At 35.7% G+C, this 20,734-nt stretch overlaps 3 protein-coding genes across 3 annotated transcripts; 1 reads left to right on the top strand and 2 right to left on the bottom strand.

The window, feature by feature from the left end:
• Positions 1-3,062: 3,062 nt before the first annotated feature.
• Positions 3,063-4,216, bottom strand: MONOS_11671 (uncharacterized protein; the record flags this gene model as incomplete). The annotated part of the gene is made up of 2 exons (XM_067864230.1): positions 3,063-3,803; positions 3,863-4,216. The coding sequence occupies 2 exons, from the start codon at positions 4,214-4,216 to the stop codon at positions 3,063-3,065; spliced, it is 1,095 nt and encodes a 364-aa protein (XP_067726087.1).
• A 3,794-nt stretch (positions 4,217-8,010) lies between these two features.
• MONOS_11672 (uncharacterized protein) lies at positions 8,011-8,828 on the top strand (the record flags this gene model as incomplete). Its single annotated transcript, XM_067864231.1, has 1 exon — positions 8,011-8,828. The coding sequence occupies one exon, from the start codon at positions 8,011-8,013 to the stop codon at positions 8,410-8,412; it is 402 nt and encodes a 133-aa protein (XP_067726086.1). The 3' UTR covers positions 8,413-8,828.
• Positions 8,829-9,084: 256 nt separating this feature from the next.
• Positions 9,085-17,581, bottom strand: MONOS_11673 (uncharacterized protein; the record flags this gene model as incomplete). The annotated part of the gene is made up of 2 exons (XM_067864232.1): positions 9,085-17,435; positions 17,488-17,581. The coding sequence occupies 2 exons, from the start codon at positions 17,579-17,581 to the stop codon at positions 9,829-9,831; spliced, it is 7,701 nt and encodes a 2,566-aa protein (XP_067726085.1). The 3' UTR covers positions 9,085-9,828.
• Between the last annotated feature and the right edge of the window lie 3,153 nt (positions 17,582-20,734).

Genomic DNA, 20,734 nt, shown 5'->3' with positions numbered 1-20,734 from the left:
TGTTTTCAAACAATTATTTTAACTGAGTGAAAGAGCTCTTCCTGAGATGTTTTCTCCTGGATTTTGAATTGAATTTATTTCTACATTGAAATTGAATTTTGCTAGAGAGAATCAGAGAACAGGAAATGCCAAATTCTTGAAGAGAAAAGATTTGAATTCCGTTGAGGAAAAATAAGGATGAAAAAGTGAACAACCATTGCTCATCTGCTTGGAGCATTCTGTGAATTACTGAAGTTTTCATTTGTTTCAAAAGACACATTGGACTGTTAACGATCAAAAGAAATGAATTTCTGAAAACCAAAATGAATAGTCTGGACAATGGAATCAGCCTATGTTAACAATAGAGCAAGAGCAAAAGCAAGCTGAATGATAGAGGATCAAGGATGAATGCTTCATCACTTAAATGGAATTTTGAATTTGGAAATGGATTATTTGGAGAAAAATCAAAAGACAAGCTGCAACGGAAAGTCAGAATGCAGCATGCATACAAAAGCTCAAGCGCCAAAAGATATTTGGTTGCTTTTTTACGAATTATAGAATACTCAAGATGCCTTCATCCGATGACGATTTCAGTTGAAAGGTGAAGTTCATGAGGAATACAGTAAAGATACCCTTTCTTCTGAAATTTGTGCAGGAAACATGCCTGAATAGCCTTTTTTTATTTTTTTGTTTCTGAAAACAATGTTACAATCACATTTGAATTTGCTACTCAAAAAGAACGAAGATGCGGATCAAAGGCGTTCCGATATATATTGTTAGGATTTTTTTGAGCCTGTACAGTCTTCCTTTTGCAATCCTGAAGCATTTCCAAAATTTTCGGAATTACAAGCTGATTGCAAATGCATTTAATGCTATCGAGAATTCATTCAAAAGTCATTGCAATCATTCCATTTTCTCTTTTGAATAGCACTTTCAAAAGGAATGCTTGTTTCATGAATGTTTGCTGCAACTCTCCAAATGCTTTGTCTTCTGCATCTTCGTCTTCATCTTCATCTTCGCTGAGAGTGCTGCCACTCACTCATTGCACTCCGACAGCTGATGTGCTCTCTGAAGAACATGCTTTTCACAGACATTCGAGCTGCTCTTGTTTTTGATTAATTCAAATTCTTCTGTCAGACACAAAAACATAATGGATTCCTTCAGCTGCTTTTTCAATTCTTCTTCCTTTTCAACTTCTTCTGAGATAATTAATATCAAATCATGTTATTTTCTTCTTCTTCCTCCTCCTCTCAGCCAAATTCATTCATTCATCCTCAACTTCCTCAACCTTGCTCTCCTTCTCTTCCTTCTTTTTATTCATCATCATCATCATCTTCTTCTTCTTCCCTTGTCCCATTCGATATTCCCACATCATGCACCAGCAGTGACACACTCCCCTCTTTCGCCTTCTTTGCCACACAAATCATCATCAGCCTCCATCTTCACTCGAAAGAAGAAATAACTCCCACTCCATTCCATTCACTCCTTCTCCTCATCTTCTCTGAAGGCAGACGCTGTTTCTTCAACTGAAAACATTCTCCTTCATTTTTATTTGCTTTTGCCTCGTTTGTCTGCCCTTTCAGCTGAGTTGAGCGTGCTTCTTGGGTCTGTCGGCAAATGCTGCCAGCTTTGCACATTTTCCTTCTTCTTCCTCCTCTTCCTCTCCTTCTTTCTTTCTTTCTTTTCTTTTTGTATGCTGTTTTGTTAGTTCTAATCTGTCATCATCTTCCCATAAATTCCAAAATAAGCTTATTAGAACATTCTCATTCGGAGAAATGAAAACGCAAGATTCCATTTTTCCTACAGCTATATTCAGCACATTTCACTCCTTCTTCAATAAATAACATTATTTCTTCTTTTTCTTTTTCTGCAAAATTATCATCGTTAACTTCTTATTCAATTTCTTCTTCCTCATCTTCATCTTCTTCAAAAGAGCAAACTGATTCTAATTTGGAGAAAAATCCTTCATCAAAATTTTCATAGTCACTTCATCGAGCTTCATCATTTTCTGCATCAAACTGTGAACAGCCAAATACAACTACGTGCAATTGCCTTCGTCATCTCTTGAGGATCAGACAAATTGTGGATGAATATCATTGTCATAATCACAAATTTTAGCACATTCCATAACGTTTTGATGAATCTTTTATTTTGTCCTTTCCATCGCAATGAAAGCAAAGTTAATTGAGAACAATAACTGAACTGCCACAATCAGCTATGGATTTGTATCAGAAGACAGCTCAGCTCAGCTTTGTCCAGCCTTCTTTGCTTCAGTGAAGTTATTGTGTGAAGCTGGCAACATGAAAGTCAGAAGAACCAAAGACGAATTGGTGCATTAGACAGAGCAATATCACATGTGTCTTTCGATGTTGCTCCATACAACCGAAGTCGATGCACCAGGAAAAAGCTATTTCAATAAAAGGGTTACAAGACTGCTCATCTGACTCCGATTCTTCAACTGTTCTTTTTTTCTTTTCTTTTCTTTGTGAAAAGTGAGAAGAACAGTGAGAAGATGCATGTTTAATTGAAGACTGAAGAGCTACTTATGCAACAAAGTGCCTTTTGAGAGAGCATTTGCATCAGAAGGAAGCTTTGTCAGCAACACAAAATACATCCTCATTCTGATTAGAAAGACAGGCAATCATTGATTGTTTGTTGTCTTTGAGTGATTGGGAAAAGGCGGAAGATAATGAAAAAACACAACGGTTTGCCTGGAAAGGGAAAGTGAAATGGAAAAGAAGAAGAAGAAGAAAGAAAAAGAAAATTATCAAAGAAGATACATTTCTTCCCCATACAAATTCTTGAAAAATCTGGTTGTAATTGCCTGTTGAGCTGTGGCCTATCCAAAAAAATTTATCACCCACGACGTTATTATTATTATTATTATTATTCCTTTTTACTTAATTATTTTTTATTGCTTAATTACATTTCGAAGCTTTGGAAAAAAAATTCTTTTATTAAAGATTCAAACGACTGTTTGCTCTCAACAATGTGAAATGATGAAAAAAGAAAAATGAAACTTTTGAGTTACAAAATGCAAAGCTTTTCGTTTCCTCAAGCCTTTAAGAGAAAGTGTGAATTTTTCAAAGATAAATAAATACGTCATCATCTTTAAAAATGCAACTAATATTTTTTTGAATGCTTATGATGATATCTTCGTATCCTTCTTCTTCCAACTTGTCAAATATCTCCATTTTGATCACCTTTTTTTTCGCTTCTTCCTTTTCATCAATCTCTTTTATTTTCAAACACACTGAAATCAATTGAAAAAATTTCTTACATTCAAATGTCATTTCTTCATCTAGCGTTGGTTGCTGAATTTCCTCTAAGACAGCATCAATGGCACCACTTTTCAGCAAGGCATCAACTTTCACTGCTCTATTTTCTGCTGATGATCTTAACAAATAAATGCATGTTTTGCAGATCTCTCTGCGATAGTCCTTCGCTGCTTGAAGCACCCGAACAATGCTTTCAATAAGCCCTGGGCATTCTTCATTCCATTTTCTGCATGTGATAAAGAAATGCTCAAACATTTGCAGCCATCTTTTAAAAACAAGTTCTTCATTCTTCCCTTTTTCTTTAACTTCCTCTTCTTCTTTCTTCTTCCAATCCACGCTTTGCATCAGCTCATCCAATTCTCTTGCTGCCTCTCTTTCAAAATGCAGCTCATCCACAATAACTTCTATTGTTTTTTGGTCGTTGAATGATAGAATAATCAAAAACCACCAAGCAGACTGATAGGCAAGCCTTGTCAAATTGTGATGCTTTTCATGATATTGGATGATTTCTTTCATCTCGTTCAGATAAAGATCTCTTTCAATGTTCTGTTCAAAAATTAGAAAAATTAGAAAAAATTTCAAAAATAAAATAGAAATGTTCAAACATAATGCGAGAAAATGCAACTCAATGCCAGAAGTGCCATTTCCACTTCTTTTTGAGCTTCCTCGTTTTCCTCCTTATTCAACGCAACTTTCAGCAGACAAGGCACGCAAATAGAATTCAATTCCAATGATGATGAGCTCCCAAAAAATAAATTGCATTCACCAAGATCAGCAATTAGCTTTTCATCCTTTTCTTCTTTTTTCTCATCTTCTTTAGCAATCATCTCCTCAAATCTAGCTTTCAGCAAAGAATACTTAAAGTCATCACTCCATACACCTTTCAACGCTTTGCAATATCCCATGTGCTTCAACAGCAAGAGTGCATTTCCCATCGCCAGTTTCTCTTCTTCAATCATTTTATTTAGATAGTCGAAAAGATCTGCAGCTTTAAAGGATATGAATTCATTTTTATTTATTCCATCAATTTGTCCTTTCATTTTTTCAATAATCTGTTTCTGTTCTTCCTCGTTGCAATTTTCAAGCTCGGAAAGCAAATCTAAAAAGAAATTTATTTTGACGGAACACGCTGAGCTCTCAAAAAATAGAAAATTTGAACAAACTTAAAAACTTGTCTGCAAGTGATTGTTTCTGAGCACCATCATTGGATTTATCTTCATTGCACATTTCCATCCTGCCTACTATTAGCAAAGATCAATTTGCTGCAAAATTTCAAATTAAAAACAGAAAAACAAAAACAATATTGTTGAAAATCGACAAAACAAAGATAAAGTCCAAACTCAATTCCTTTGACCAGTAGAAAAAAAATCTATGTTAAAAAAGAAATCACAAAGAAGCCAACGATACAGGCTATATTAAGTCGAATACGAAAGAATTAAATTTCGAGCTGATCGAGCCAACAATAATTCATTTCATTGAAATAGATGGAATTTCGATTGAAAACTTTGAACATGTTGGGATATTTGCCACATATAGTTGACATCAAATATCATTATTTTTCTATATTAATATTATTGACCACATGAAGAAGAAACGAAAAGACTTTGAAAAGAACATTTCGAAGAAGGAACAAAAAAGCAACAGTTTGTTCATTAATCGTGCATATATTTCAATGCTCCTTCAAACAAAAAGAACAAACGTTGATGCTTTATTTTTGTGCTAACATTTAGAGTTATGTTGAGGCTTTGTTTCATCGAAATGATTTTTTATGTTATATCAAAGCGTTTACTGGCTTCTGTGGTTGCTTCAAAATTAATATGTTGAGTGAAGCTACAAGCTATAAGGATACTTTTGTCATTAGTTCCTTTTTTGAGTGGGCTGTTCAGGATGAAGGAGGATTGATGAAGGGAATCATTCTTTCATCAATCCACGAATATTTGATATTCGAGCGTATGCTAGTCGGATGCTTTAGGACTGCATCAGGCATCAATGGAAATCATTGTTAATCGAGCATTGAAAGAGACCATATTCCAAAAAGCTTTGGGGTTGAGCGAAGATAAAAAAGTTCGAAAAGAAGGAAGATTAATGAAGTATGTGAAACCAAGCACCTGTGAAATTTTAAGTTAATTTCAACACATTTATCGTTTGATGGTGATTTCCACTTAATGTGTATTTATCTGAAAAGACGCTTGTTGCATTTTGTTGAAATTCATTATTTTTGGTTGTTTTGATGGTTATAATTGATTCTCCAATATCAGCCTTGATTTCATAACAAACACAGAAACAATACGTGTTATGCATGAATGAGTCTGACAAAACAGAACAGACTACGGTAGAAATGTTTGATAATATTAAGGTGTATTATCAAATTTATGTAACATTTATTCAATTTTTATTTAAATAAGAAAGAAGGAAATTTCAAAAAATTGAAATAAATCTTCCTTTTTTTGCAATGATAATTTCATGTTTTCTTTTTCGTTTTTTCATTTTGTGTTGAATTGTTGCTCTTTTGACTTCAGTCAATTAAAAGAAACGACTGAGAAGATATGTTAAAAGACAGACTTCTTCAAACAGAGAGGCGAGAAGACGAGTTTTCTTATAAAAAGGCATTGTCTCATTTTAGAATTGCATTGTATCGATGAATTTCTTATTTTTCTTTTTCTTTTTCTTTCTTTTTCTTTTTTATTTTCTGATTTCTTTTGCAAATTTTTAAAATTTTTCACTCAAAACTAGTTCTTTCTGTAGATTATCACCAAGTCCATCCAAGGAAAATGCAGTCGCTTGATAATGCGCTCGTCTTCGTTGTGCTTGTCTTCCTGTGTTTTTAGCATCATCTGCCTTTGAAAGGGTCTTTCCACCTTTCCTTCAACCAGCGCGGTTTAATCGCTTGAATAGCACTGGATGATATTCCATTGATGTTGAAAAGCTTCTGGATGAAGAAAAGGGACATCAAACTGAATGGAAAGGCTTCTTCAGTGAGGAGAGTTTGCTGACAGATGCGAAGGAAAAGAAAGAGGAAGAGGGAGAAGAGAAAGACGAAGGGGAAGAAAGGGAAGAAAGGGAAGAAAGGGAAAGAAGGGAAAGAAGGAGAAGAAGGAGAAGAAGAAGAAAATGAAGAAAATGAAGAAAATGATAAATCATAATCATCATCAACATCTGCGTTAGTGACAACTTCATCATCCTTTTCTTCGATAAGAAAATCCAACCTTTCGTGAAAGATGATGATGGAATCTTCGCTCTTTTCCTTTTCTCATTCTTATTTTTATCTTCTCTACAACTTATTCTTCCTTCGTTACCTTCAATTCTCCCTTCTTCCTCTTCTTCCTCTTCTTCCACTTCTTCCTCTTCTTCCTCTTCTTCTTCTGTTAATTCATCTTTTCCCCCTTCGTCATTTTCTTCATAGCTTTAGCTTATATCTTCAATTTCTATCAATTTCTTGTGATTTCTCGTCTTCATTGGCAATTCTTAATTCAATAAAAACAACACTGTCAATAAAGTTGCACATCGTATCCCTCTTAAAAAATTCTATTCTTCTTCTTCTTCTTCTTCTTCTTCTCATCCTTTCGCTACCATTTCATTAGTTAACGCATCATCATTATCTTCTTCTTCTTCGTCTCATTCCTCGTAATCTTCAAAATTATGAAAAGTGAAACAAATACATCGTATTTAAAGCATGATTTCGTTATTCTTTGCTCTGCTTGAATGTTCTCCTTCGACTTCAATATTTGTTATTTCATTTTATTCAGCATAAGTTGAAACGCTTTGATTCTGATGTGCTTTTGCCATTCAATGAGAGGCTTAAACAAATAGATCAAAAACTTGCTTTATTCGCTTTTCTTCGACTCTTCTGATAAATGGATGAATGAGCCTTCTTGAAACTTTTCATTCACAATTCTGAAGATGAAATATCCTTTTGGCGAATTCATTTCATTGCAATCTTCTTCTTCTTCTTCTTCAACGTCTTCTTCGATGATCAACAAAAATAATGATGTTTTTTTCATTTCATTCAACTTCCTCCCAAATTCAACTTCAGGCCTCATCTATCATTTCCATTTAGAATCGAAAAAGAAATATTCGTTCACTCGCAAAAATTCAGCAAAAGTTATGTGTCAATGAAACGAGTAATTTTGAGCTCAGAATAGCAGATCAAAAGGCATGCAATCAGAAAAGGAGGACGATTTTGCCTTTTTCATTTTGAGATTGAAAGAGGCACAGATGGAAAAGAAAGAGCATTTGAGCAATTCTTTAATGAAATGAATGAGCTCAAAAATAGCGTTCGGCAGGTTACACAACGTCACACGCCTTCAATATGTCGCGGAAGATGAAACGATGAGGGAAACTTATTTATTTGAAAAGGCATATTTAATGGAAAATTCTATGAAAGAAGAGAATAAATGCCCGACAAGCAATGTTGATTTCATCAAATACACATATTAGACGTATTCTTCAATTTTGTGTGCCTTCTCTTCAAATATCTTACTTTGCCTTCATTTGCACATATTTTCACCCACAAGTCAGCTGATGAAATGATTTCTGCCTTATGATCTGCACCTTCTTCAGAAGCCCCGTCGCATTTTGTGTCCTCTTGCAGAACATCTTTGATAGGCAGAAATACATTGCTTTGATACCAAGATGACAATTAGCATATTCATTGTCAGCTGTATGCCCGTTGATAAAGATTTATTAATCGACGTTCCAATTACCGAATGCTTCTGTTCTGTCATGTTCAACAACCGAATTGTCTTTCTGAGTGATGCTTGTCATGAAGGCGAACAAGGGTTCCTTCACAGAAGCGACAAATGATTCACACACAAAATGCATATCCCTTCCGACACAGGCCTTGTTGGCTGAAAACACGATATTGGTGATGGAAAAGGTTGTTGACGACACTTGTGAGCCATGGTTGTACTCGATCATGAGAGCACCGCCTCTTCCTCCAGAACTTGTATCCTCACTCACTGAGCAGGTGGAGAAGGTCGAATTCCTCACAGAAAATGTGTTGGCAGGCGAAGATGAGGTGAATGAGATGCACTCGCCATCGGTGGCAGTCTGTTGGCTGAACTGTTCTGAGTTGATGTTGGTCATGGTGCAGTTGGTGAGAGAGAGGGAGAGGGCAGGGGAGGTGGAGGAGGAAGATGATATTAAGGAAGAATAACATATCAACGATGAAACTAAAGAAGAACGAAGTGTATTCGCAGAAGATTCCATACAAGTTCTTTTGGAACATGGAGAATAATTGAGACAGTTGTTGTTCTTGGTTGCATTTTCTGTTCTACAATTCTGTGCTCCATTTGCTGTTGGAGCTGAGTCTCAACGCTGGAATGGTGATTTGGCGTTACTTTTTGAGAGGAATGAACAAAAGAAAACGTTTTGCTTGCTTATTTTTTAAAACCATAAATTAATTTAAGCAATCAATATATTATTGGTTTAATAAATATTGTTTCAAAAGAAGTTGTGAAGCAATTCTTTCTTTTAATCCTTATTCGTAATTTTTTTGACTTTGATTCTATTTTATAATTTTTGATTTTTTTTAAATGAGAAAAAAGAAAAAATCAACAAAATTATATCGTTCGATTTGAATCTTTTTTTTTTTTAAAAAAAAGAAAAATCAAACAATATCAGAGTGTATTTCGTTGGATACGAACAAAATCTCTGGCTCGTCATTCAAAGGTTGAATTGGATGTTGTGTTGCGATTGAGTTATTGGAAAGATTGTTTTTGGACAGATTGAAGCTTGGCACTTGATAATCACTCATCTCCTGGATCTCAAAAAGGCAATTGGAATCTGTTTGCTTGCTGACAAAGTTTGTTTTTCAACTTTCTTTGAAACAAGATTTTATCATTTGTTTGAATTGTGAAATTAATTTAACCAAAAAAACAAATTGGGTGAATGAAAACATGAGATGAATTTGAAATATAAACAATTGAGTTACAAATGTGAAAGAGTTTCATGAATATACAAATTTGTGATGAACAACAAGCAACGAAAAAAGGTTAACCAAAAAATTAAGAGGTTTTTTAAAATCTGGAAAAAATAATTTCAAATGCTAATCTTTGATCAGAATTGCAACAAAACAGAACAGAGCAAATGCAAATAGTGAAATTTTTGAAGCAATATTTCTATTGCGGTTGGTTGTTTAACAATGAAAAATCTCTTTCAACTTCCAACATTCTGAAAATTACGAAAAAACACAAATGAAGAAATAAAAGTCAGATTTTTCACAAAAACATTGAAAAATAATTTGCGAATACTGAATGACGTGCAGAGGCCTGAGATTCTCATCAGGGAATGCACAAGCGAATAAATAAATCAATTCTTCAACTCTCTCAAAAAGAAGTGTTTCACACAATTTCAACAAAAACAAATAACTGAAAACTCCACATGAAAACATAAAACCACACAATTATTCTATTTTTTATTTCTTTTCCAAAAAATACATATTCCAAAGTCCATATTTGATCATGAACAAACAGAGAATAACAGAAGAATAACAGTCAAAGATAGACAGGAAAACAATTTTGATCAAACAACATCACTTCAAAACCAAACAATTCAAAGCCAACAAATATCATCACAAATTAAATACATCTCCAGATTCTCTTTCGTTTGCAGATTCAATTCTCTCACTTCTTTCCACCAAACAGATCGCATCTGTCATTGTGAATACCATTGCACTTTGCGGAAACAATTCCACAAACTCCCGCTTGATCTGTGCCAACGAGTGGCGATGCTCTGCGTTCATGCTCATCGCTTTTTCAACCATTCCCTTCATTCGAGATACACTGATTATCTCCATGTTCGGTCTTTCTCCATTCACAATCTTCTGTCCTGCCACCTCTGCCTCATAATCGCCAAACGGGATCTGGAGCGTCAAGCACTCCCACAGCATCATCCCGATCGAGAATGCAACTGACTCCTTTGTTGCTCTCATCTTCTTGTTGATCAACAGTTCTGGTGCCTTCCACCTCATGCACTCTTTTTTGTAATAATCATCGTCTTCAAATGCAGATGAAGGCAGAGAGTCTTCATCATCGTCATCATCGCTGGCAGATGTCACAACAGTTGATGAAGAGATGGAAGACGAGTCTGAATCATCTGATAAAAGGTCTGAGTGCATGACAATGCAGATAACCATGTGTTCTGAGAACAACACAATGTGCGGACTCAGATTGGAAAGAGATTGAAGAGGGTTTTCCATTTCATCAAACGAATGGAGAGCGAGATTTGCCACCCAAAACAGGATCTGGGCAGCTGTATGTTCTCTTTCTTTCAATGTGCCAATCTGCATTTCCTTCTTTTCATTCCTTCCATGCAACAACATGAACAGCGAATCCCTCAGATCCACAATCAGTTTCTCATGAGGAGATGAGCAGGCCATTGCATCCACCAAGTTTGACATGGATGAGGTTGTTGGGCACAGATCCTCCCCTCGAACAAAAGTGGATTCTGTGTCTGAAGTATCTGTGGTTGAAGTGGATGAAATAGAAGGCGATGGAGTCTGCTTTCTTATTTCCTCTTCCTCAACTTTCTCCAACGCCCAATCGGGAATGTTGTCTGAGTCTCTCCCCAGAATGTATTCAGTGGAGCCACTCTCAGACAGCAGATGCTCTGAAGAATCCGAGTGTTCCATATTCGTGTCAAATATTCTCTTCTTCATCCTCTCATCGTTCTTCTTCTCTGCCTCTCTCTCTGCCTTCCTCCACTGCTCCTCAGGCGACATCTCCATTGTCACCATCTCAAACGCCTTTGGATCTTTTCTGATATTATCATTAACAATCTCCTTGTATTTTTTAGCTTCTTCTTTTGAATATCTCCATCTGGATACGAATATCACAAGTGCAATGAGAACAATCAAAAGAATAACTGCCATAATTATCACTATCAATATCCAATAAGATTTCCCTTCTTTTCCTCCTTCAACAACCCTTTCATCTCCATTTGTCTTTGCTTCACTTGCATTCTTCAGAATCTGTGGAGAAGTCGAAGCCAATTGCTTTCCAAACAAAATCATCACAGATACCTCCGTCTCATCCCCAATCGTTGAAATATTTTCTGATGGAACTCTTCCAATCACCTCAGTTTCTGATATGAAACTGTCTTCCTCAAACTGATATGTCTCAACCAACTCCACGTCTCCTGTTTTATACACAAGTCTAAATGACAAGTCACATGGAACAAAAAGAGATCCCTTGAATTTCAAAACAATATCTCTGCCATTTTCATTCACTGAAACATCTTCCAATTTTGGAATAAAGAAAGGAGATGACCTTTCTCCTGCTATCCCTCCAAGTGTGCATCCATCATTCAAAATCCAAAGAGAAGAATTATCTTTAACCCCATCTCCTCCTTTCAAGCTTGAAATGGTCAGTGAGGAAGGACCCGAGCAAATGATGTTTCGACGAAGAGAAGGGTATTTTTCAATGTGAGGATTGTTGTTCATAAACTCTCCTTTCTCCATTGTCACATCTCCAGAAGATATGGATAATCCGCCTGATGAAGAATTCAAAATAATCACATCCTTCATTACCAACGAAGAATTTGCTGAATGGACAAGTGATCCATTCCATTCACATATTTCTTCATTATTATTATTTCTCTCTTTTTCAATTTCTTTTATTTGCACTCCTTCAAACTCACACATGTGCATCGAAACATCCTTCATATCATAAACCTCAACAACACTTCCTTTGTCAGACAAGGAATTGCAATTTGTGCAAGAACAGTTTGAAAACTCCAAATGAGCAGACGTTGATGAAGCTGAGAGAATTGAAGCGCTTTCTGAATGTCTTGAACAGTTGTTGAATGAGGAGATTCCAATAGAAACTGTTCCTGATGGCAAATCGTTTATCACAATGATGCAACCTTCAGACAGATTCACTCCATTTGTATCAATTCTATTTAATACAACTTCTTTGCATTGTCCAATCTCAAATACATTTGTTGTTGCTTCAATCTGTTCCAGTTTCACATTCATCAATGATATCTCTTTGCCACTGAACAGGAACGAAGGCTTCTTGAATGAAAGGAATGACACTGAGCAGTTGTCAACATGCACGGTTCCATTTTCGACGCTCAGCAATGATGAGTTGATAACAACAGCTTCAATGTTTTCTGATGCAAATGTCGAAGAAAAATCAACAAATGAAAGAGACAGCTGGCCTTTTGCTTCATGGATAAGAGAACTGCCTGAATAGGAAAATGAATGGCCAATATTGAATTTCACACTCTCAATCCGAACTTTCTCGGAAGTTGTGATAAGATTTCCCTCATTGATATTAATTGTTGAGTTCAGATGCACAAAAGCAGTTGAGGGAGATTCAAGTGAGCGGATGATCACATCATGCACACTGCATTCTCCGTTGATGATTGTTTGCTCTGATATCAACAGCTGCGAATAGCGTGAAGGGATGATGTGTTGCACTCCAACATCCAATGACTCACAAGGAAAATGAAACTCTCCACATTGCTTGCTGTCTTCCGAGTTTTCATCTGCAGAAGACACAAATATCGTCTCGCTCTGGTATCTAACGACTCTCAGAAGAAGATCTTCTTCTCCCACAAAGGAGTCTGTTGTGCATCCCCACATTGCCAGATCCTTCACAAATGGCAATCTGAAATCCAGCAAGAATTGCTCTTCAACAATTTGTGTTTCAATCGAATGGCATCTCACATACACATCTCTCCCTCTGAACGCTGAATTGTCTCTGAATGTGATGTTCGACAGAACAAAATTCAGAGGTTTCTCAGATACAGATGTGCATTCCAGAAACAGCCAACCACCTCTTCCTGTGGTGGAGCAGAAGCACTCAGAAATCGTGCAAAACGAGCAGTCGAAGCTTCCTCCCTCATTCAACACACAAAGCATCCCTCCCCCCTTTCCGCACTTCAACCCTCCACATTTCTTCATCGTTGTGTTTCGAATCACTATTTTCAATGGATTATCATTTTCATTTCGAATGATCGAGATGTTTTCTGTTGTGTTTTGAGTCACTTCTTCGAATAGACTCCACTCAACAACAACATCTTGTTTGTCTTCATTTCTCTCTCTTCTTGAACTCTTTGATATGGCCAATCCACTTGCTCCCTCCAGATCAACATTCTTCATCGTTATGTTTTTGATACTCAAAATCGTTGATGATAGCAAAGAAATAATATCTTTTGAAAAGCAAAATGATTGGATTATCACAAATTCCAATTGAACAGTTCCTCCATCTGCTCTGATCAGCCCAAAGTTGATCATGTCTTCTCCACTTTCTTCCATTTTTGTGAATGAGCAGTCTTTCAGAATCAACAGCCCATCGCTTGCGCCAACATGCATCAGGACATTCACTCCACTTGTGAATGAAGAAGGAATCACAAAGTTCATCTGTTCGAAATTGGTAATTCCAGAAATCTTCATTGCTTCTTCCTCTGTTCCTTCAAGTGATGAGCGATATTCAAATGAACACATTTCTTCATCATTTGATTTTATTGAAACTCCGCTGATATCAACACATTTTTGGAGTATTCCTTTCCCAATGATGCTGATAATCCTTTCATTTCCTTCGGCCAACCGATCCAATGAATAATCAATTGACAGACAAGGATAATCTGAGAATCCACAGGCACCCATATCTTTTCCTTCACCTCCAACAAATATCTCTAAGTCAAGTGAGATCCAGAAATAAACCAGTGGAATGGCATTCGTTGTATCATTTCCATCAAAGCCTCTCATTGAATCCAACGAAATATCATTTAAATGCTCAGATACAAATGGAAGTGAGTCATTTGTAATGCTGTTTGTTAAGTTGAATGACTCAACAAATAGATCATTTCCGTATTTTGCAATATTTGATTTTTCTGAGTCAAAAACGGGGGACGATATCACAAATGAAGAATATTCATCAATCAGCTTCAGTGCCATCCCTCCACCAAAGCCAATCTTCTTTTCTCCAGCTGGTGCTGTGCATCCTGTGAATGTGCACGAAACAATATTCATTTGAATGTTCCCTTTCAACTTTGCATTGATAGCCCCTCCTCTGCCTTCATCAGCCAGCACAGAGCATCCATCAAAATCACATTCTTCAATATTTATTTGTGTGTTCGTATTTTCATCATCGCTGTTGTCAATGCTCACACAGCCTCCACTTCCACCTTCTCTTTCTATTTTTGTGTAATTGCTTTTTGTCATGTTCAACCACAGAGTGCTCATCAACTCGGTATTTGTTCCACTTCCAGAAAGCGATATCAATGGATTTCTCCTCAAATCAATCGATGAAGCTGAGAATTTGTCGATTATCAGGATCCCTGACTCAACAGACAAGAACAGAAATGTCAATTCTGATGATGGATTTTGAAGAGAAAGAGAACATTGAGACAGATTCACTTGAGAAGAAGAAGATGAAATGAAAATGGAGTGTGATGAAAGAGAAGGAGGAAGAGAAAAGATGAGTTTTGACAAGACTGTTTCAATTCTTGCTGTTATCATTGCCGAGTTTGATGTTTCACTTTCATCAAATACTGTCCAACCACTTTTATCATCATTTCCTCTTATTTCATGTTTCTGATCAGCTAAGGCCAATTCATCGCCCATCGAAATCATTCCACTCACAACAACTTTCTTTTCTTCTGTTTGACGTTTAATGGAGTGTTTCATTGTCAAACAAGGGAATTGGACAATTCCACAATGAGAATGATCAGATGCCTCGGAATTGCTCACATATACTTCTTCTGGTATAGGAAGGAGATAGATGCACAGAGGAATGACCACACTGGTGTTTCCATTGTCATATCCTTGCACCTTATCAAAAGAATCCAAAGAGGCTATCACGCTTGTGATTTTTTGTGACTTTGCGATCACTTCCAAATTGGGTGAAATGACAAAAATATCTTTTCCCCATTTGGCTGCGTTTGTTCCGAATGAAGAGGATATCAGGAAATTGGGATTTTCATTCGATAATCGAAGGAGGATTCCACCCCCAAGACCATTGGATGTTGAGCAAAAGCACCCATCAAAATTGCCACCTTTCACTTTCACTTCATTTTCATTCCCAACACATAGCATCATCGATCCTCCATTATCAGATGTTGTGCTTCCACTTCTTTCAAAAGTGCTCAAATTCAGATCAATGTTCACCTTATCATTCGAAAACGACATCACAGCTGCTCCGCTTGTTGTTCTCTCAATTCCATCAAAGATGCACTCTGAAAGTGTCAACGAAATTTCATTTGTCGAAGAAAGAGAAAACAGTGAAGTTGTGAGGATCGTCTTTGCCCAGCTCACATGTTCCATCTGAAACATCCCATTCTGCACATTAATCAGCTCTGTCGAAAAAGCTGTTTCTGTTGATTGTCCGCTCCCAAAAGATATGTTCAGTCTGCTGGTCCTCATCTCTCCTGCTCCAGTGATCTCAAATAGCCTTGACCCACGGTTATTCGGATGAGCCGAGTCATGCACAAGAATAAGGTCACTAACAGTCAATGTGCCTGTGGAGACTGAAAAAAGAGATAACCCTGATGTTTCAAATTCTGTCTGCACAGTTGTTGTCGAATCACATTGGCCATATATTGTGAAAGTGTTAATTCCACAATCCACGTTCTTGGATTCTGTAATTGTTCCTGTGAGTATCTCAATATCTGTGACAAATTCTGGAATCAGCTGAGTAAGGCAATGGCTGATTGTGTTGCAAGGATGGCTTTCATCCAACCCGCATGCATATGTGTCAATGGAATTTGGTTCTGTTTGCACCGAGGAGATATATCTTATTCTTCCAAAATCATTTCGCAGCCATTCACTGTGATCAACTATTTTTGAATAATCTGAACTGACTCTGTTTGATGTTTGTCTGGTAGAATAACAGGTGGAATCAATGTTGTTTTTTGATGAGCCTTGAAGAGCAATGTCGTGTCCGCCTTGTTCGCAAGAATTATTGTGGAAAAAGCAGTAATAAAACAAAATCCCATTATTTTTCGTATTTATTAATTGACAGATTGCACCTCCTCCACACATCGAGTGACAATGGCAAAAGAGACAATTAGTAACAATGACTTTGTCCTTTGGATTCCAATGCTCAATCGCTCCGCTGCTTCCATCTCCAGAGCTATTGGCTAAACAAAATACAAATATTGAATTTGTTATGCATTCTTTCTGGTTTTTTGTCATTGTCGGATTTAGGTTAATTGCCCCTCCATCGTTTCCCGAAGAACAGTTTTTAAAAGAGCAATCATCGACAATTGTTTGAACATAGATGTTCTCTTCCATAATTCCTCCTCCTCCAGCATTTGTTGTTGCTGCAGCAGAACATTGGACGAATGAAGAATGAATAACAATGCATTCTGCGATATTCAAAGCATATATTCCACCACCTTTTGTAGATGATGCATTGCATCTAACAAAAGAAGAATTCTTCACAGAAAGAATAGCATTATCATTATCATGAACATAAAGAGCCCCTCCTTGTGGTGCTGTGCAATCTTCCCATTCGCACAACGAAAATGATTGGCTATCTGTCAAATTCATCTGACCTTTTTTCTCAAGAGCATTCATTTCTCTATTCCCTTTGTGAATAGTTGTGTTTCTGCAGATAAATTCGTATGAAGAATAGGATCCACTCGAGATCCCTCCTTCAAAGGCATTCACACACGAATAAATGAGGCAATTCTCCATTGAACTTCGGAAACATGAATGTTCCACAAAATGATCGCAATTCGAGGCATATTTCACAGAAATGTTCTTGAATGCACAGTTATTAATCTGTTCACTTTGGCTCTTTCCAGACAATAGGAAATAGTCTGAGGATGACACAAACAGATCTGCCATGATGGAGTTTCTCAAAATAACAGAATTTGAATCATCAGATGAAAATATGAGGCTGGAAGGGTTCAGGTTCTTTGGGGGGATCAAAGTCATGTTTGTGAGGTAGATTGATCCGATATTCAAATTAAACGGAGATGTTGATTTTTGGTGGGAAATGCAGGAATCCAACACAACACTCGATTTATCTGTTATTAGCATTAATGGCGAGGAAGAATGTCCAAGTGCCAAATTTTTCAGTTCAACTGTAGAATTGCGAAATCCCAAAAGTGTGTTTTTCACTGTAGAAAGACCTGACTGCGGTGTTTTCACTCCTGACAATGAATTCTGTTCAAATAAATAATTGCTATCGGTCTCTGATAGATATTGTGCATCATTTGAGTTTCCTTGACAAAAATAAACACGATTAATGAAAAAAATATTTATTCGAAAGAAAACCTTTGTTCTCCAATGTGGCAGCTCCAGAGACATGCTGCGCTTCAAACGTCTTCCCAAGAATCAAACATACCAAAATGCACAAATGCATTCTCATGCGGAATGATAATAAATTTTGATGTGAAAATTTTTAATGTTTTCCGGATGATCAAAATGACCCTTAATAATTGTTTTTGAAAAACAATTTGAAAAAGATAAAAATCCTTCTTGCAACAATCATTTTGAGAGCATTTGGAAAACATCAAAGACACTTTCATAGCACGCAATTTCTTCGGTTCTTTCGGGGTATGAATCGGCATTTGATGCTGCATGTGATTATTTTTCACAAAAAAAAAAAAAATAAAATAAAATAAAATAAAATAAAAATAAACAAAAAATAAGAAGGTGAAAATCAAGAGATGTGTATGCTCAAATGAATGCTTCAAAAAAACAAGAATCTTTCAAGAATCACTTGAACAGAAATTGAAAAAAAATATTATCAGATAAAATTTGGTTTTTTCAGAAAAAGTCGGATTCTTCAAGTTTGAAGCATTGAACATATTGAAAATAAAAAAAGAAACTCATCAAACAGAAATATCTATCCAATAAAGGAACAAAAGACAATAAAGGCCACATCAAAACACACACCCACAATAATTGCTCTTGAAAAAGTGTTCTTTCGAACCATAAAATGTCTCCTCTCTCGATGCAATTTGATTGGCAAGTCTTTTTTCATCATTTTCTCATCTCTTCGCTGGTAAATATGAGACAATAATATTTCTTCTTCTTTTTTTTTTTCTCTTCTTCTCCCTCTTTCTTTCTCTTCCTCTTCTCTCTTATCTTTTTTTTTCTCCTTTCTTCTTCTCCTTTTTCCTCTTCTCTTCCTCTCTTCTCCATTCCACCCTTCATATTCTCATTCTCTTTTGCCTTTTCTCTCGTCTTCGTCTTTATTCTTTCCCACAAACATCCAAATAAGCTCTTCTCTTTTGTTCGTCCTCCTCTTTCTTTCTCTTTCTCAATTTTTCTTTTCTTTCTTTTTTTTATTAATTTTTATTTTTCCCATTCATTTTGTGCCATCAGCCAATGTTTGTCATTCAAATATACTCATCTGCTCTTCTCATCGACAAAAGATGTTTTTCAGAAATCCTTTGTTCTGATTAAAAAGCACATGAAATTTGAACTTTTTCTGAACAGATTCTTTGAGAAAAATTAGAAATAATGAAAAGATTGCAAACAAATACATAAATACATTTTATAAATTGTTATTGGAACTCATAAAAATACATTTTTCAAAAGAGAAAAGGAAATAATAATAATAATAATAATAATTCTATCTTTTTGCTTTTTCAAACATTTCTTCAAATTTTTTATCATTCAAAAAAAAGAAAAAAAAATCAATTTCATTTGCAAACAAACAAGCACACAATTTGTCCTTCTTCACCAACTCAGCATTTTCATTGCGAAATTCCAACAATCACACCTATCTGCCTCTTCTGCCTTCACAATCTCTTTCTCCTCGCTTTCCTTCCTTCATTCGTTCTGCCTCCATCACTTTCCTTCTCCCTCCCATCAACCCCAATCCTTTCACTCTCTTTTCCTTCTTCTTCTTCTTTGTATTCTTTGAATTCTTCATTCGCATAATTCATTTTCAATTGCTCAAATAATGTTGCCTTTTCTTCCCATGCAATTTCTTCCAATATGGAACCACAAAAATACCAGAGGTTTTCCGACAAATCATGCGTCTTTGATAAAATCTGGCATATCTTCAAAAAGCCCTCATTCAAAAATGCCTAAAAAGGGAAAGATAATGCGAAAGCGAATGGCACAGAATGAAAGAATAAATAATTCAAACCTCACAACGAATGCTGTGTGGTTGATGCCAATTGCTGTTCCAATCATTGTTCCTTTCAATAATAAGCAATCAATGCATTTTCAGCAAATCCAATAAAACTACAATTAAAATGGGAGAACGCTCAACGAAGAACGAAGGATTGAATTGAATTGGACATTGAATTGGATATTGACTTGGAAAACTGTTGAACGTTCAGAAATCTTTTCGACTTCACTTGCAAGCATAAAAGATTCATGGGCTATTAAAGATAACATCGAAAAAAAAAAATGGTAGAGCTCTCAAGGGGGTCCTCGGTCGCGGTACACGGTGTTTGTTGTGTTTTGTAAAAATAAAAATCTGCATCTGCTCCACTGTTGACAGCAATTTTGCTCTGACTGCTCAAAGGGGTAATGTCATTAAACTCTGCTTTAGTGCTTTGCAACTCTTCCGAATTTTGTTTGCTTGGGTTGTTGAACAGCTCTGGCTGAACGCGAATATAACGATGCTCCTTCCGTTGAAAAACAGCTCATTCAAATCCTTTTGCTGATGCACCTCCATCGCAAAAGAAAGAGCAAAATTGTTTTTATTTTATCTTTTTTGATGCTGCTCCAGAAATAGGTTTTTGTTTGGATTTTTCAGGGATCAAAACATCTATTATGGTTTTTCAAATTAAAATTGTCACATAACAAATTATAATGAAATTGAATTTCAACAAAGTTGAATAGAATGCGCATTTGTGTTGCATATTATCATTTCTCCTGAATTCATTCTGGCTCATTTTTTTTTTATGAAATAAAAGATATCTATAAACATTGTTGCCTTTTTTTGAAAAAACCGTTCATTCTCAATATTTCATTCTTCATTTTCCTTAATGAAAAAAACTCCATTCAATCACAGTTTGAAGTCCACAATACACAAAAAAAACACATCTTATTTTAATAAATAAAATAGATAATATTTTTGAAATGTTAAAAATTTAAAGAGAATAGATAAATGATACTTATGTGGAAAAAGGAACGAAAACTTTGAATAAAAGTGCTTTTTTGCTGGATAATGTGATAAAAAATCATAATATTTGAACAGTTGCAATTTTTCTGCTTATCAGTTTGTTGTAAACAAATTAGTTTTGTTTTTATATTCTTTTTAAAAGCAGTTCTATGGATGTTAGATTTTATCAAAAAATGAAATATAAGAACAATAATAACAATTTTTTAACTGTCATCTCTAAAATTGACTGATGAAAAAACAAAGGATTTTTCCAAAATCTGTGACTGAATCGTTTTTTTGTAAAGATAGGAAATCAAGAGAAAAAGAAATATTTCTAAATAATGAAATCGTTTTGAAAATTCTTTTTTTTAAATCAAAATTGGATGATTGACATTTCAAGAGCTGCTATTCTGAATGATCCATAAAGAATAAATACTAATTTTATTTTTCATT

This window comes from Monocercomonoides exilis (assembly GCF_001643675.1).
Source record: "Monocercomonoides exilis strain PA203 chromosome Unknown scaffold27-1312184, whole genome shotgun sequence".
NCBI lineage: Eukaryota > Preaxostyla > Oxymonadida > Polymastigidae > Monocercomonoides > Monocercomonoides exilis.
Note: the sequence above shows the minus strand (reverse complement) of the source record. Positions and strands in the feature narration are given on the sequence as shown.